At 35.0% G+C, this 17,120-nt stretch overlaps 1 protein-coding gene across 1 annotated transcript in view; it reads left to right on the forward strand.

Moving 5' to 3' along the window:
- Window positions 1–16,690, forward strand: part of IL1RAPL1 (interleukin 1 receptor accessory protein like 1) — a 1,418,294-nt gene extending 1,401,604 nt beyond the window's left edge. Inside the window, exons 10-11 of the mRNA XM_005593223.5 lie at window positions 3,040–3,210; window positions 3,615–16,690. Coding sequence (XP_005593280.1) covers window positions 3,040–3,210; window positions 3,615–4,333 — 890 coding nt within the window. The 3' untranslated portion in view covers window positions 4,334–16,690. The remainder of the gene's footprint in view (window positions 1–3,039; window positions 3,211–3,614) is intronic.
- Window positions 16,691–17,120: the final 430 nt, after the last annotated feature.

The following is a 17,120-nucleotide window of genomic DNA, read 5'->3' on the forward strand; positions in this document are numbered from 1 at the left end:
AAATAGAACAGGATCATGCATCCAAATTGAGGAGGCATCTACACAGAAGTGATGTTATGGAAGTTGATGTTATGGAAGGAAAGGATATTTTTAAGGGAAAGTGGGCTGAAAGAAAAATGAAGTGGACCGCAGAAAACATCTTGCAGAAAGACGGTATTTATGGGTTGGAAGAGAGGTTTCCATGAAAGAAGCAGGGTAATCAAAAACATAATGTTATGTCAGCAAAGGTGGCATTTATCTGAAATTTCTCAGTATGGGTGGACCAGTTGTTTACATCTCTTCTGATTTGTGAATGCTCTGTTCTGACTGGTGTTCATGTTGATATGGCTTTAAAATAATCTTAAGCCTAGAGAAGACATGAGGCAATGAACGAAGATCTAATTATTACACAACCCCAATTTAGGGGAGTTTCAACACTTTGCACTACTTTGTGGCAAACTGGAAAAGAACAAATTACCAGAAAGAAAATAGCACATGCCCAAAATAATACTACAATCCACAATCTGGCCTGAAGAGTCCTGCCATTAGCCTGTGACTCCTGAACTACACTTAGTGACACATTCATCTCTTAGGAATGAACTATTGATTTGTCTGCATCTCCTACTAGGCTAGAAACTAATGACCAATATTGTAAAGAAAGTTTAATATCTCACAGGTAATGCATGTGAATAGTTAATGAATGAGTATTTTAATGAAATATTAACTTATATACTGGCTTTATTGTGTGTGTGTTTTTTTTTTTTTAAATGATTCCTTACTCAACTAAAGTGTTTACATCGCCGGGCGCGGTGGCTCAAGCCTGTAATCCCAGCACTTTGGGAGGCCGAGACGGGCGGATCACGAGGTCAGGAGATCGAGACCATCCTGGCGAACACCGTGAAACCCCGTCTCTACTAAAAAAAATACAAAAAACTAGCCGGGCGAGGTGGCGGGCGCCTGTAGTCCCAGCTACTCGGGAGGCTGAGGCAGGAGAATGGCGTAAACCTGGGAGGCGGAGCTTGCAGTGAGCTGAGATCCGGCCACTGCACTCCAGCCCGGGCTACAGAGCGAGACTCCGTCTCAAAAAAAAAAAAAAAAAAAAAAAAAAAAAAAAAAAATAAAGTGTTTACATCAATGAGTGGTACAATTATAGATTGTACTGGCCTATGGGCATATAGCCTTGCTATAGCAAATATAATAATTATTTTTGGAGAAAACTGGATTTTGTTTTTTAGAATGTACAACTATATCCTGCCTAAAGAATATAAGAAATGCCAAAATATGACACATTTGGTATGATTGTTTCTCTAAAACTTTTTTCCCCTAAAAGCTGCTTTTTAAAACACTCTTCTATAGCTAAAGTTTTTATTCCAGGTATCCTATAGTGGAGTTGTTAGTGCCTTATATACCTGTGTTAACTTTACATGTAGCAAACACTTTTCTGAGTTTGCCCTGAAAAGTTATAATCATAGAATGATTTCTAGATAGCTCAAAGTTATCAGACTACTGGAATTAACACACATGTATAAGTCTCAGGAAGTGAGTTTTAGTGTCCTTGAAGTCAAAAGGATTGTCCCAAAGCCACCCAGAACAATGGTCAGGAATGTCCCTCTATCGTTGATGTTTTATAGCCCAAATATTTTAAGTTCTATGCTTAATGCAGAGTTCATTTTATTCTGAAATGTATGAGTGTTTCAATTTAACTTGATCTAATCATCAGGTAATACACTGCCTATCATCAGGGAAGCGCAGTAGAGAGCTGAAGACATTGATATTGGTAGACTCAGCATATCGACAGTATTTAAAATTTAAGTGAACTATGAATCTTGATATCTTAGTCTAAAAAAGAAATTGATGAAAGAAAGACTATCCAGAGGATAGTCTATTTCTTATTCTTAGAAACAACAAATGAGAAATCTGAGATGCTATATTAGAAAAATTAAGATAAAGATAACAAATGATAGTAGTCCTCAAACATTTAAAATTTTCTCATGTAAAAAGGGGGGAAAAGTAAGGAGAGAAATTAGATTTTAGAACTAAGTTTCTTTTATTTACATTCTACTTTTTCATTCTTATGAACAAACTGATTAGCATGATGAAAAATAACTTGGCAATGTTTTATGTGTAAGATGAGTGGAGACCAGAAAAATCATGTCTTTTTATAATCATGCATTTTAATAATATTCTCAGTCCCAATATGCAAGAACTGACTCCCAGTAAAAAATTATCCCAAGTTTGGTTTGATTTTCTCCCCAACAGAAAATCAACACAGCACACATAATCTAAAAAATCATTCCTCCACAGTTAAGTCAGTTGCCGTTTTCTCTCTCTTTTTTCAACTGGGTAAAATGGCCAAGGGTAGGATCAATTGAACATAATAACATTTAAAGTAAGAGCATACTGATATCCAAGCATACGGCTTTTACAAGCAATCAGGATTCTCTGTGATCTGTGGATCAAAAATGGTGAAATTCAGCTGGGTGCAGTGGCTCACGCCTGTGATCCCAGCACTTTGGGAGGCTGAGGCAGGTGGATTGCCTGAGGTCCGGAGTTCAAGACCAGCCTGGCCAACATGGCAAAACCCCATCTCTACTAAAAATATAAAAATTAGCCGGGTGTGGTGGTGGGCACCTGTAATCCCAGCTACTTGAGAGGTTAAGGCAGGAGAATGGCTTGAGCCTGGGAGGCGGAGGTTGCAGTGAGCCGAGATCGCGCCACTGTACTTCCAGCCTGGGCGACTGAGCAAGAGTGTGTCTCAAAAAAAAAAAAAAAAAAAAAAAGGAAGTCTGCATTTCATTGCTCTTCTCATTGATTTTTCTCCTACTTTTTTCACAACAACAACGTCATCAACAAATCAAAATATAAACCTTTGTACCTCCAAACTAGTTTTAGAATATTTGACATCATTGAACTCAACGAAAATTAATGAAGGCTTCCTTTTTTGGTCTTTCAGAAATGGGACATTTGGAGATGTTTATGAAAAAAGCGTGCATGTTTTCATGTCCTATTGTTATCTTTGTAGAGTAGTGACTTCGACTTTTCTTTGGAATTTTTTAACAGACAATAAAGATTATGATGCATATTTATCATACACCAAAGTGGATCCTGACCAGTGGAATCAAGAGACTGGGGAAGAAGAACGTTTTGCCCTTGAAATCCTACCTGATATGCTTGAAAAGCATTATGGATACAAGTTGTTTATACCAGATAGAGATTTAATCCCAACTGGAAGTAAGTTAATGTTTTCATTTGAGAGTGTGCATATTCATGTGAGTGTCTGTGCAGTCATCACTTTTTCATGGAATTTTAATGTTTGGTTCTTTACTTCAAAATTTGTATCTGTTAGTTTCCCTAGAAAGAAATGTCTGTGTGTGTTCACATGAAATTTAATTTTTGCTAGCTCAGAGAAGATACTCCATTACTGTATAAAGCATCTCATTTTGTGAGCCTTGACATTGAAAGAAACCAAATGAGAGATTTGTACCAGGAAAAAATATTGCTGACGTTAGGAGAAGCAAGTCCCAAACTCTATTCAGTGAACTATTTTCATTTAATTTCTGAAAGAGAATCTACTAGGACTTTCTGGACCAAATTTTCCATTCACTCATTCTGATGCACTCTTTTATCTTTTGTAGCCTACATTGAAGATGTGGCAAGATGTGTAGATCAAAGCAAGCGGCTGATTATTGTCATGACCCCAAATTACGTAGTTAGAAGGGGCTGGAGCATCTTTGAGCTGGAAACCAGACTTCGAAATATGCTTGTGACTGGAGAAATTAAAGTGATTCTAATTGAATGCAGTGAACTGAGAGGAATTATGAACTACCAGGAGGTGGAGGCCCTCAAGCACACCATCAAGCTTCTGACGGTCATTAAATGGCATGGACCAAAATGCAACAAGTTGAACTCTAAGTTCTGGAAACGTTTACAGTACGAAATGCCTTTTAAGAGGATAGAACCCATTACACATGAGCAGGCTTTAGATGTCAGTGAGCAAGGGCCTTTTGGGGAGCTGCAGACTGTCTCGGCCATTTCCATGGCCGCAGCCACCTCCACCGCTCTAGCCACTGCCCATCCAGATCTCCGTTCTACCTTTCACAACACGTACCATTCACAAATGCGTCAGAAACACTACTACCGAAGCTATGAGTATGACGTACCTCCTACCGGCACCCTGCCTCTTACCTCCATAGGCAATCAGCATACCTACTGTAACATCCCTATGACACTCATCAACGGGCAGCGGCCACAGACAAAATCGAGCAGAGAGCAGAATCCAGATGAGGCCCACACAAACAGTGCCATCCTGCCGCTGTTGCCAAGGGAGACCAGTATATCCAGTGTGATTTGGTGACAGAAAAGCAAGGGGCATCCCGTCCCTGGGAGCTTGAGTGGAATCTGCAGTCCAGTGCCTGGAACTAAATCCTCGACTGCTGCTGTTAAAAAAAACATGCATTACAATCTCTAGAACACGAGGAAAAACAGGGTCTTGTACATATGTTTTTTGGAATTTCTTTGTAGCATCAGTGTCCTCCTGTTTTACCATGTCTTTTACCATTACATTTTTTGACTTTGTTTTATATGTCGTTGGAATTTGTAAATTTACATTTTTTTTAAAGAAGAGACTGATGTGTAGATAGAAAACCCTTTTTTTGCTTCATTAGTTTAGTTTTAGAATGGGTTTTTATTTTATTTCCTTTTTTAAAGTTTTACTTTGCTTTTAACATTTCCTTGGGGTGCTTGGACAAATCTATCCAATGGGACAAGGAGCACCGGATTCTTTCTCGGGTTCTGCCTAGGATCAACTGGGCCACATCGGTCTTCAGAGAACAATGCAACAAATGCCAGCATTGCCATTTGGGGGAAAAAAAAAAAAAAAGATGAGAAGAACACTTGTTCATAAGAGGGCCCCACCAGTCAGAGCCCTGAATCTCTTCCTTGTCCCACCTCATTCCCCACCTCTACCTTTCTAACGGCAGCATGATGTGTAAACTCTGTGGAGGGGTGGGGGCGGGTCTAACTGTCTTAACATTTAAGTCACTGCTCTTCAGAATACACTCTAGACCCAAAGGTGTGCTAATCACTTCACAGTGACCACTACAGAGTGCTAAGAAGAGAAGATCAAGGGCATGAAATTGGGGAAGAGTGTTATTTCCGTTTTTTAAATGAGTTGATGTACCCTTATATATATATACATATATATATAAATATAAATATATATAAAAACAACAAAACAAAACGAAAAAAAGAAAAAAAAACAAAAAAAACAACAACAAAAAAAAATTCAAGCCCTATATTTGATCACTTTCTGGAAAGGCATGAATGTGTTTGTGGCTGTTTTTGTTTAATATTCTACTTCCTCTTTTCCCTCTATAATTTCTCTGCAAATGAGATTATGTGCAAATGCCAGGCAAGTTAATTCAAAAGAGTGAATCAACGCAAGTCAAAATGAAATTTACACTGAAGGCTTCCAAACCAAAGGGAAGGACAGGATGTGTCATCAAATGTTTTGTCACCTTGTATTATACAAAATGTTATTTTCTAAAGAGTCAGAGAAAATCTGTGAAACTTCTTGTGCGACCCCCTTGTAATTAAATGTTAACTCGCTTGTATTTAATTTTCAACACTACATTAAGAATTAAGTGGTTTCAGTTTGTGAACATAAGCAAAATTTATTAATATCAAGGTGTTTAAGAACTCAGGAGGTCAAACATATGAATACCAACAGAGATCAGTATTTTCAAAATAAACATTATTTATACAAAATAGTTTTTAAATTAGATCAGAAAGTATTTAAAATAATTAATTTTACTGTATAAAGAATTTGCTTTATTTTAGCTATGTAATTCTATCTTTCAGAAAACAGAAAGCTGATGCTCCCAAGAAATTCATCCCTTACCATTTAGCTTTATGTTTGAAATCAATGACATAAGCAGCTAATTCATATTCATGTGAAGGTTGATGCAAAATCAATCACAAAGGAATCTGCAGAGGGCAGAGTTGTTAAAAGGAACTATTACCTATGTAGCTTTTAGTTTTTAAAAAAATCAATGTGATAAAAACACTGATAATAGAACTTATATATTAATTTAGTGATTCATTGTAGGAACTCTCCTCCCAGTCATCATCTGTGGGCCTGTGTAGTGACTATTGTATGTTTGCTTTATTCCTACCACCATTTAATGAGAAAACAATTCTACACTTTGGTCACAATAGTAAGGTGGCCACACACACACACACACACACACACACACACACAAAAGTGTAAACTGCAATGGGGTTCATTGGGGAAGGTGAGATTAATTTGCAAATATATGAGGAAGAAGTATAAGCATTTGGAACAATGAAAAGTTCTCAGTATCTGTGTGACAAGGTAAAGGAGCCTTGGGATGTGCATTGATTATTACTTGCTTAAAAAAATGTTTATTTCCCTGACAACTCGCCTGGGTCCTTCTCTACAATCTGTTCTTTATTCCCGTGCTCTCCCCTTGGATCTGTGTCACATTTTCACAAACCAGAACTGAAGCTGCAAGGACACATACAACTTTAAGGTCAGCTTTGCACATTGGGTTATTTTCAGAATCTGAGAAGGCCGTTGTTTACTTTGTACTATGGACAGCTGTCAGGGACTGGTGGCAGTGTACCTCATTGGACTGGATTCCAAACTCCCCCCAGTGCTCAGAAAACTGTAAACATGGCAATGGCCTCATTTATCTCTTTGTTTTTTAATTTTTCTTTTCAGTGCACGATGGAAGTGTGGAATAAATGTAGAGGAAGTAATCAGACCACAGTCATATTTTAGGCATCCATAGGCATTAATTTAGCTGCATTGGGAGTACATTTTTTGTTCTCTTTTTAGTGTAGATTTAAGCACTTTGAATAGCATGATTCAGGGATTGATGGGTAATATTTGATATTCTCACAACTTATGAAACTTCTTTTTCCTCTAATGCTTTGTCATATTTAAAAAATGAAATAAATGCAAAAGAGGCTATCTATGGCTTTAGAAACATTCCTCCCAAGTATTCCTCTATCAGCTCCATGTGAGAACAAATGAAGGAAACTGTCATGTGTTCACGTGCTCTGTGTTTAACAAAAGTTCTGTTAGAACTCACAATAAAAAGAAAAAAATCGATGTCCCCTAGTGCTTAGGTTTCATCCTTCGCTTTTTTCAGTCGGGGCTGTGGGGGATGAGAATATTCTAGTTGTAAAAACACAGTTGAAAGTGTGAATATGTTAGCCAAGCTGGGGGAGAGAATGGACTTCCAGACTTGGACATATGTGATGTTTGGTATTGCCTGTTTTTCATAATTTGCCGCTCGAGCTCTGAACGACACGTTGTGGATTCTAAAGATCATCTGGTTCTTTAGTGTAACCTCTACTTGCTGCTTATGAGCATCCTACCCCTTATTCTGGTGCTCAAACTTTTGCTTATTTAATTTGTACTCCATTCCTTAGGTCTCCTGTGGGCAGAGAAGACATTTGTATCTCATGTAGACAGCTGATTTAAGTTTAGATCAATTCTATGAAACAAATCTGAGACATAATGAGTTAAGAGACCTGAATCTACTATATTTCTATAGCTAAACACTCGATTGCTCAAACAGTAAACCACTTTGTGATTATTACTTTCTTCATAGTATATGTATTTGGACCCTATCAGCTTAATCTTAAAATATAGAGGCTGGTTTCTTCCATATTTCATTACTATCTAGCATTTTATAACAGGAACAAATATTAACTGAGAGCCAACCCCTAAACTGTAATCTTGTTTATCCTAGAATAGTCATTAACTTTTCAGATATCGTTTATATAAATTAAGATCACCATTTCTAGGAAAACATCGATTCATACATTTGTGAATTATTTTTGGATTCTGGAATGATGCCCTAGTTCTCTTTTTTCTAAGGAGTATTTTTTTTAATCTTGTGATTAATTTCTTTATTTATTAGGTTAAGTTTTGTATCATTAGTCCCAGAAGAAAGCATATTGAAATTCAAAGGATAGCATCAGCATTATACAAATGAAATGACTGACTGGAAGTAAGAGAATACACAGACATAGAAGGGGAAAATCCCTTCCTGTCTCTGATCTGAACTTGCTTGGTCATTAATCTTATTTTTGACATAGCTGATTAATAAAGGTGAAATATTATTAAATAGGTTAGTAATCCCATCTACAGACAGACACACATTCCCTGTTGCTGAGGAACTTTTCTAACAGTTTATACAATTATTACCAAAAGATGGTGATGCAACTAGAATCCCTAAAAGGAGAAGCTTGTCAATGGAAGCAGAGGCTATTCCTTGCTTTATCATGAATCCTTTACACTTTATTGTTCTGAACAAAGAAGGTAACCAATAATCAAAGTTTGATTATCCTTAATAGCAGATCTTAATCTTGGGTTCAAGGGTACCTTGGGTCTATAAAAAGGAATAAAATAACAAAGCCCTTGAAGTTCCAGATAAAATTGTTAATGTGTGCAAAACGGTGTTTGTCTGGGTGTGAGTCTCAAGATATCTATCACCTAAAAAGCTACTGGTGTTTGGATTTAGAAGGTTTTCTCAGAAACTGATATTCAGATAAACCCACATATCTTGCAGGCATTGTTTTGTCTACCACTCTCTACCTTCATTCATAAAAACTCGGGAGATAATTGGTGTTCTACTAGAGACATGTCTCCTTCCAAAATGGCCTGACTTTGTGGGAGACCTAGCATACTGTAAACAAAAATTTTGTATGATGACAAATAATTCATGCTCACATAAAAACTAATTGGCTATCATTGTTGTGATAATCTTACTCATGTCTTCACCCATTCTAAAAATAGTTTGGGGTGAATGTGAAATTATGTAATTTGACAATGATGTCTTGTTTCAGTAAATTTATTTGGGATTTATGTTTAATTATTTTTCCTACAACATAACTAAGAATTCACCCGTACGGGAAAAGAAGAAATAAACATTTGACATGTTTTTCTAAAAAAAAGAAAATCCCACCAAGTTTTTTTATGCAAAGATTTAGAAGTGGCTATATATTTGATTTTCAGCAATTATGGTTTTGCCAGTTTCATAACTTATGATATGACTTTGGAGGAATATGAAGAATTTTGAGAATAAAGTTAGGTAGTAGTTACTAAGTTTTACCTTTTACTTGTGATTGGTAGCAAGGTGAAAGGTTATTCTCTGTTAAGAAATTGAGATACTGTCACAAGGAGGTGTAAGATCTAACTAAATTTGAATAAAGCAAGAGAAGGACGATATGATGATGATGAGTTAATCCTAATCCTAAAGGAATGTGCCTTATCATCATCAAATTTCCATCACATTCATAGAAAATGGATGTCATTTTGGATGTAAAAAAATTGGAGCTCAATTCCAATCCTCTATCAAGTATCATTTCTTCCTTCCAGGCTCAGAACGTAAAACAAGTCTTCGTGTGTGTGTGTGTGTGTGTGTGTGTGTGTGTATTTCTCCTGCTCATTGGAAAATTTTTCTCTAAATAGCCTCTGGGTCCACTGACAAACTCATGTTTCTGAATTCTTCATTAAAGTAAGTAAAGTACTATTGTTTTTTCTACCATTCACTATCTTCATTGATGCATTCCCCCATGGTCTGTAAGTCTGAAGCGCATTCTCTTTTTAACAAAGGCAATCACTCTTAAAAAATCATTACACTATGTTCTCTCCACTACTAAATGAATAGAATCGGAAAAACTGCACATGAACTTGAGAATATTACATGTAATATTGATGTGTAAATTTTAACCTTCATAATCCAGATAACATTAAGTTTCAAAGGGCATGCTGTGTCATTAAAAAAAGATTTAATGTGAAATGACATTATTACATAGTGCATGAAAATGTGGCAAAGTAATTTGGATCTATCTTTACTAGTCAATGAGAGATTAAATTTGGGGAGATCAGATGTGACCATTTAGGTTAATTCTCAACTGGGATGAAGACATCTTAATGTTAGGATACATGGGTCGTTGTCCATATTCCTTGCAGTATATGCTCCTCTTAACTAGAATCCTTAGTGTATTCTTCCCACCAAAGTAGTGGAGGTATGTTCACATAATCTGCTATTGAACTGCAAAAACTTTTACAGTTTCAGAGTTTGAGGGAACCCAAATAGGAAAATTGATGGAGTCATTTTCCTCTGCTGGTGTTCAAGTCATATTTGAAACTTAGACACTCTCAGATCTGTTCAACAGTCAGTAAAAAGTGCATTTTTATATAGTGTTTCCCTTTAGTTTTGCCTACCCTCTTGATTTTGTACAATCTAGAATGTATGTAACTCATGCGTAGGTGATGGAGGCGCTCCTTTTTTTCTTAGAATACTTACAATTATATATTTGGTTTTGCTTTGACTAGCAATAGGAAAATAGACAAATACAAGTGTAAAAATGAGAAATTTTAAACTCAAATTATAATTTGTGTTTTATAGTCGTTTCATAAGTCTGTTGCTCTCTATGAGTATGCTCTCTATATATCCTGTAAAAATAAATTTATATGTTACATAGAAATTCAAGAAATTAAATTATTTATTAAGCTACAAATGTTTCTTCTGGTTTCTACCTGATCATAGATGAAAATAAATTAAATAATGTGTTGTTGGAACATATGTAAGTACGTTTGTTAATTTGATAACTCTTGTTAAACTTTTCCTTCCCTCTCTGTTTATGTCTGTATAAACTTATAATTCTTAGGCCTAATTCCTATTGTGATGGTGAAGAAAGAGATTTAAGAATGCCCAGTTGGCTGGAAAAAAAGAAAAGAAAAACCTTCTTTAAAAATCAAGCCCATTTACAATTTCTCTTTTTTTCTTCACTACTGGGTTAAGGAGAGGTTTGAATCAGTAACTCAGTAACTTAAAAGTCATTATCACCTTAATGGTTTTCTCAAGGTTAAATTCCACATTTGTCCCTTTATCTATTTGTTAAAATTATTTGAGAAACAGAAATGAAAGGAATGATAACATGTGAGTCCTTCTTTGCTGTTTCCTTTCCTTCCTTCTTGCTCCCCAGGTATTTTGTTCCTTTCTTTTTAAGGTACTACTCACATAATAACCTTAAAATAAAGTCCCCTCAGGTAACCTTTTAAAGTGACCAAGATCTTTAATCATCTTGGTTTTCTACTCTGTTTGCATCTACTTGAAGTACACAGTCAATCCTAAAGGGAAATGTTTTTGGCCTTACTTTTTAAGTTTAAGATAAATAACCTTATTATTTATTTTATTTGGGAGGAGGAGAATGGTGGTAAATCTTTCCATCATAAGCATAACAAGTGAACAAACACAAGCCTCTTAGAATGAATGAGCTGTTTAAGCAGAATGCATATCTTAAAGAAACAGCCTTTTAAGAAATACTTATCAAAGATGAAGCAGACATAAATCATTAAGAAAATTTAAATAGTTCCAAAAGCCCCCATAAGGTTATTTTAGATTGGATTTCAAAGTAATTAACATATTTAAACTTTCTTAAAGCCATTTCTACCTCAGTAGGATTTTTACATGTGAGAAAATAAACTCTATTGAAAAAATAAAATGTTATAAGGATCATGAATCAGTGTATAATTTGCATAGTATATTTTAAATTGCGAATCATATTATAGCATATGACCCATTATTCAAAATATCAGGAGAAACCTCTATAGTTGAAGAAAGTTTGGGATTGTTTGTGCACTTCAGACACACACATAAATTCTCAGGAATTTTAATTACATTCGTAATATTGACAAGTGGTTAAAAAACTGATATGGGGCCGGACACGGTGGCTCACACCTATAATCCCAACACTTTGGAAGGCTGAGGCTGGCTGAGGCCAGGAATGTGGCCTCAAAAACCTTGAGACAAGAGTGAGGTGGATGTATTTGAGGAAGAAAAGGAAGGCCATTGGCTGGGCGCGGTGGCTCACGCCTGTAATGCCAGCACTTTGGGAGGCCGAGGTGGGTGGATCACGAGGTCAGGAGTTCAAGGTCAGCCTGGCCAACATGGCAAAACCCCATCTCTACTAAAAATACAAAAATTAGCCGGGTGTGGTGGTGCACGCCTGTAATCCCAGCTATTCAGGAGGCTGAGGCAGGAGAATCGCTTGAACTATTACGGAGGTGGAGGTTTCAGTGAGCTGGTATCATGCCACTGCACTCCAGCCTGGGAGACAGAGCAAGACTCCTTCTCAAAAAAAAAAAAAAAAGAAAAGAAAAGGAAAACTGATATTAATAAGACATCCTATCTCCAGAGATTCCTAATTAATATCAGCTCTATATTTATGGGCAAAATAGAAACAGAATGAGAAAAAAAATAAGAAAATCATAATTGTGGTGACACAATCACTTATTGCTGTGGGATTTTCAGCATTTATATATGGCCTGTAAGAGTAACTAAAACAAATTCCTTAAGATTGCATTTTCTATTGAGGCTTAATGCCTGGTGTCACCGTTCTAAGGCAATGTAGGTACTGCAGAACCCAGATGTGTGTGTGGGGAAGGGTTTAGTAAGATTCTGAAGGATAGAGAACATCTCAATTTAGCTAACTGTTTGACTAATAATTTAACTGTGTGACTAAATTAGATATTTTTATCCTCAGTGATATGTCAGTTGGGTTTTGACGGTACACAGAGGGAGATTATTATTTGAGTAGCTCTGTATTTGATTTAAAAATTGCCAGTAATTTTTAAAAACTTAAGTGCATTAAACTCAAGACCTTATGGATACTATTAATAGTTTTACTTACATAGTAGAATAATATATGCATCATTATTTAAATTAAAACATAGATAAATAATATTCTAGGAAAGGTGACATATGGCAAAAGTCATCAGGACTGTGAATGACTGGTTTATGGAAAAATTTAGGCCAATTTTCTAACCTCTTGAATAAATAAATAAATATACAAACAAACAGTTACTAATAAAAGGTGAAACATCTCAAAAAACAGAAAAGAAAAACACACAAAGCCAGCATAAATGATAGCACTATAAGTTTATGAAAATCAATAACTGGTTTAAATTAAGCAAAGAAATATCCTACTTCTATAGTTCTTGGCAATAAAGAACAATATTGTTCTTTATAAATTTAGTTAAGAAAGTTGAATCCAGCTTTGCCATGGAATATGTGACTTCTAAAAAGTAATTGTACTGCCATTTAGCAAAAAATAAAAAAAATAAAAAATAAAAAGGAACAATATTGTTCTTGGCAATAAAGAACAATTATGAACTTGAAAAGAAAACTGGGCTCAGAATGCAAATCATTTCTTAGGTGGTCTCAGGCTGAACTAAGATCCATTTCTCAGTATACTTTTCCTAAATGAAATAGAAATTGTATTACTAAATATTCAAATGTATGAACAGAAATAATAACTTTGGCATGCTTGATACTGTGACATAAAGATTTGGTGAGGGGTGAAATAATTCATAGCATCCTTCTAAGGGATCTATTAACAATAATTTGAAGTCCTAGATTCACTTAGAATCACCTGGGAAGGTTTAAAAAGTCCCAGAGCCCCAAATATTCAGACATAACCAAGCAGTCTTGTTTTGTACCTAATGTTAGCATTTTTTAAGTAAGCTCTTCACGTGATTCCACCGAACATCCAGAGCTGAAAACTATCCAACGATGCGGGTCTCAAATTTTAGGCACCAGAAGAAGTGCCTGGAAAGCTTGTTAAAAGTGGGAATTCAGATTGAGCCTCAGTGGGACTGAAGTGGAGCACAAAATATATTTGCTTAGCAAGTTTCTAGGTGATGCTAATGTGAAGGCCCACAGACCACTCTGAAAAACACAGGTGCAGGATTCCTTGTTTCTGTAATTAAAAATGCTGCCACTCTGTGGAATGCGAAATTCAAGACTCCAGCAGATAAATATCACCATAAACTAGGTCTTCCTTTTTAAATAATTCCTCCCAAATTGTTAATCAGAACTCATGATGAAGTCTTCTTGATTTAAAAAACCTGAACTATAGAAAATTACACTTTGAGAATTCCTCATGAAGAGGAAAATAAAAAGAATTAGTTAAGAAAGCTGAGTTCAGCTTTGCCATGGAATATGTGGCTTCAAAAAAAGTAATTGTATCATTTAGCAAAAAAAAAAAAAAAAGAAGGTAATTAACAGTTAAGTGTTAAATAACAATACATCTCCCTTCTGAGAGAATACAAGTCTATTATAGCTTCTATTTTTATTTTTTAAAAATAGCAAAATTTGACAGGAATGCCAAAGATATTTGTGTGAAAATAAATATACAAATATCAAATTAGTTAAATTAGTTGGACTTAATTAACAATTATTTTTACTCAAGTTAACAATCAATTCATCAAAAGATTAATGCTCATGAAGAGTTTTCAAATGTTGCTTAGCATAAGAATCGCTTATAGCATTTGTTAAAAGCATGAATGAGTTCCTGGCTCACATTCCAAAACAATTGAACTCCAGGAAATTTTTACAATCATGTAATTTGGGGAGCATTATTCTAGTAAATGTCATAAAATACAAGGCTATATTCTTTCAGTGCCAATAAATTTAGTTAATTCTACGTGAGATGATCATTGAAATGCATTATCTTGCATTTTTTCAGCAAAATGACAACCTACACAACGATGACAAACCAGTTGGTTCTTTATTTTATCCTTCAATCGCTTACTCTGACAATACAGTTCCAGCCACATATGTTTATTTTACTGGGCTAATTTTGATCTCTAGACTCCTTGTTTTGCCTGAAATGACATACCAGAGTTGAGGTTGTTACCTTGTGTTTCTTAAGGAGAATGTATTATTTGATGTAAGATTCTCATGAACCAATCATGTCACTGTTTCTAAGTATTAATACATATTTCAAGGACATGATTGTTGTTAGTTGAGCGAAAAATATTCTTATACATCCTTCACAGAGTAGCCACATCAAAGAGTTTCTGGAGAGTTGGCTTTAAGTTTCTAAAACTCCCACTCATAAACTAGTGACTTCCACAGTCACTGTAGGCCTTCTTACCATCTGGGGCTTTATAACACTAGAACATTCAAAAAATAATATTCGACAGTAGATTTTATTGGGTGACACATAGCCTTTGATATTTCTACACTACACTGAAAAAGACAATATACCAATTTAGCTTGATTTCTTTTCAGAATGTATTCTGGACAACAACAGTTCAGAATCATCAACTGTGACAACGAGAAGCATTTAGTGTGCTAAATTGGTGTACATGTGTGCATCCATGTGTAATGTGTACGCACTGTGAAATGAAAAATGCACATTATCAATACATTTAAATAAGCGTAATCAGTATATGTGCTACATTAAATAAACAGCTATGAGTTCCCAAGGCAATGCACTCCATCAGGAAATTACCCAATGAATCCTTTTTGCACAGGCTAAAAATAAATACCCAGGTTTCTGTTGAACTAACTTTTCTTTAAGGACATGCATTTTATCTTAGAGAAAAGAGTCAGCTCATTCTTACTTCTCCCATAAAAATTCTATGATTGTCTCTATTTTCTACTTTTTCCATTACATGGTAGCCCTGAATAATTTATTTATAAAGAATTGAGGAGGTATTGCACTCAGCAACTATCATAAGAAAAGCCTGTGAAAGCACCAAAGCTATTACCATGGATTTCCTATCTTTTAGACAATTTTATTTTTCCAGGGCTGTGAAATGACTTTTTTTTTCAGATTCCATTTAAATTACGTCCTCAGCAAATAACATGTCCTCAGCAAAGCCTAACTTTAGAAATACAGCTACTGATAAGATTTATTTTTAGAGTCCTCTTTACAGAATCTGTGCCATCACTGATGTGAAATAGAAACACAATAGAATTAAGTAAATGTACAACTGGTGATCTTAAAAGTACTACACCTTAAGTATTCTGCACCATGAGGTGACCTTGTATTCATAGTCATCTTCAAAATGGGCATCTGAATGACTGTGTATCTTTATGAGAAAACTGGACATGGTTGAGAAATCAGAGGAAGGAGATAGCAGAGATTTCTGGTGGTGTAGTGCTGGAGAAGTGTAATTTTGTGTTGATAGCTCTAAAGATTTTAACTTCGGCTTGTAGATAAGACTATATAGCTGACTGTAGCAAGTATAACACACTTAGCATTTGTACTTTCATGTTTAAGAGGGAAGGAGATCAGTCACTAAATATGAATGCTGCACATGTTAGCAATAGAGATAGTGATTTTGTAACTTTAATTGCACTTGCCTTAAATCTTTTTCCAAAAAGAAATTATATATATAAACAAATAAGATGAGGATGGTTAAAGAACATTGTTTAGAAATAGGCAAGTTCTGCGCTGATTATCCTTTCTTACAGAATTTAATGCATAACGGCAGAGTATATTTACCAGATCCATGTCAAGAGTATATGAGCACATGATAACAGCAGTTTGTATAAGCACAGGTGTTCTATGTTTAGATTAAAAATTAACCATGATAACTTTTGGTGTGACTGCTTTCAATTTCAAGAAGTTGGATGTTTAAAGATAAGTTTATTACTTGCATAAGAATATTTTTGTATAATATTGGGAAAGGTTTAAAAAATGGACTTGCTTTATGGAGTGCAACTTTCAGAGAAAATAAACAGGGTATGTGTCCAGTTTGTAAAATGTTTTCTTTCAAGATTACTCTTTCTCTGGTTAAATGCAAGGATGTGATGACTTGAAATACATTTTTGTGTGAATTAAACAATACCACCAACAATAACAAAAAAATAAAGCAATGTGAATAAGTTGCGTATGCAAACTTCTTTTAATCAATGTTAGTAGATCCTGAAAACAAAAAAGGACATCCATTTTTGTGAAAATAATGCCAGTAATAATTATCAACAAGGTCGACCATTTGATGCATAAACACATATCCATATCCATTATAAAAAATATTTAAAAGTTTTCTCTTTGGATACGTTTTTATTCTTCATTCTTCAGTCTAAAATTATATAGATTTTCTAACATTAAAAGCAATAAGACAAGTTAATAGCACCCCATAATTCTTATTAAATATTTATGACATCAAAATTAACATATGAAGATAGTTCTTGAATTCTATGTGTACCTGTTTGCGAATATAGGTCTTGGGGTAAAAATACTAGAAAAGTTACGAGAACAAACATATTTAGGAAAATAGGATGCTGGTCAATATTTGTTAT

The sequence above is a fragment of the Macaca fascicularis genome, chromosome X (genome assembly GCF_037993035.2).
Source record: "Macaca fascicularis isolate 582-1 chromosome X, T2T-MFA8v1.1".
Classification (NCBI taxonomy): domain Eukaryota; kingdom Metazoa; phylum Chordata; class Mammalia; order Primates; family Cercopithecidae; genus Macaca; species Macaca fascicularis.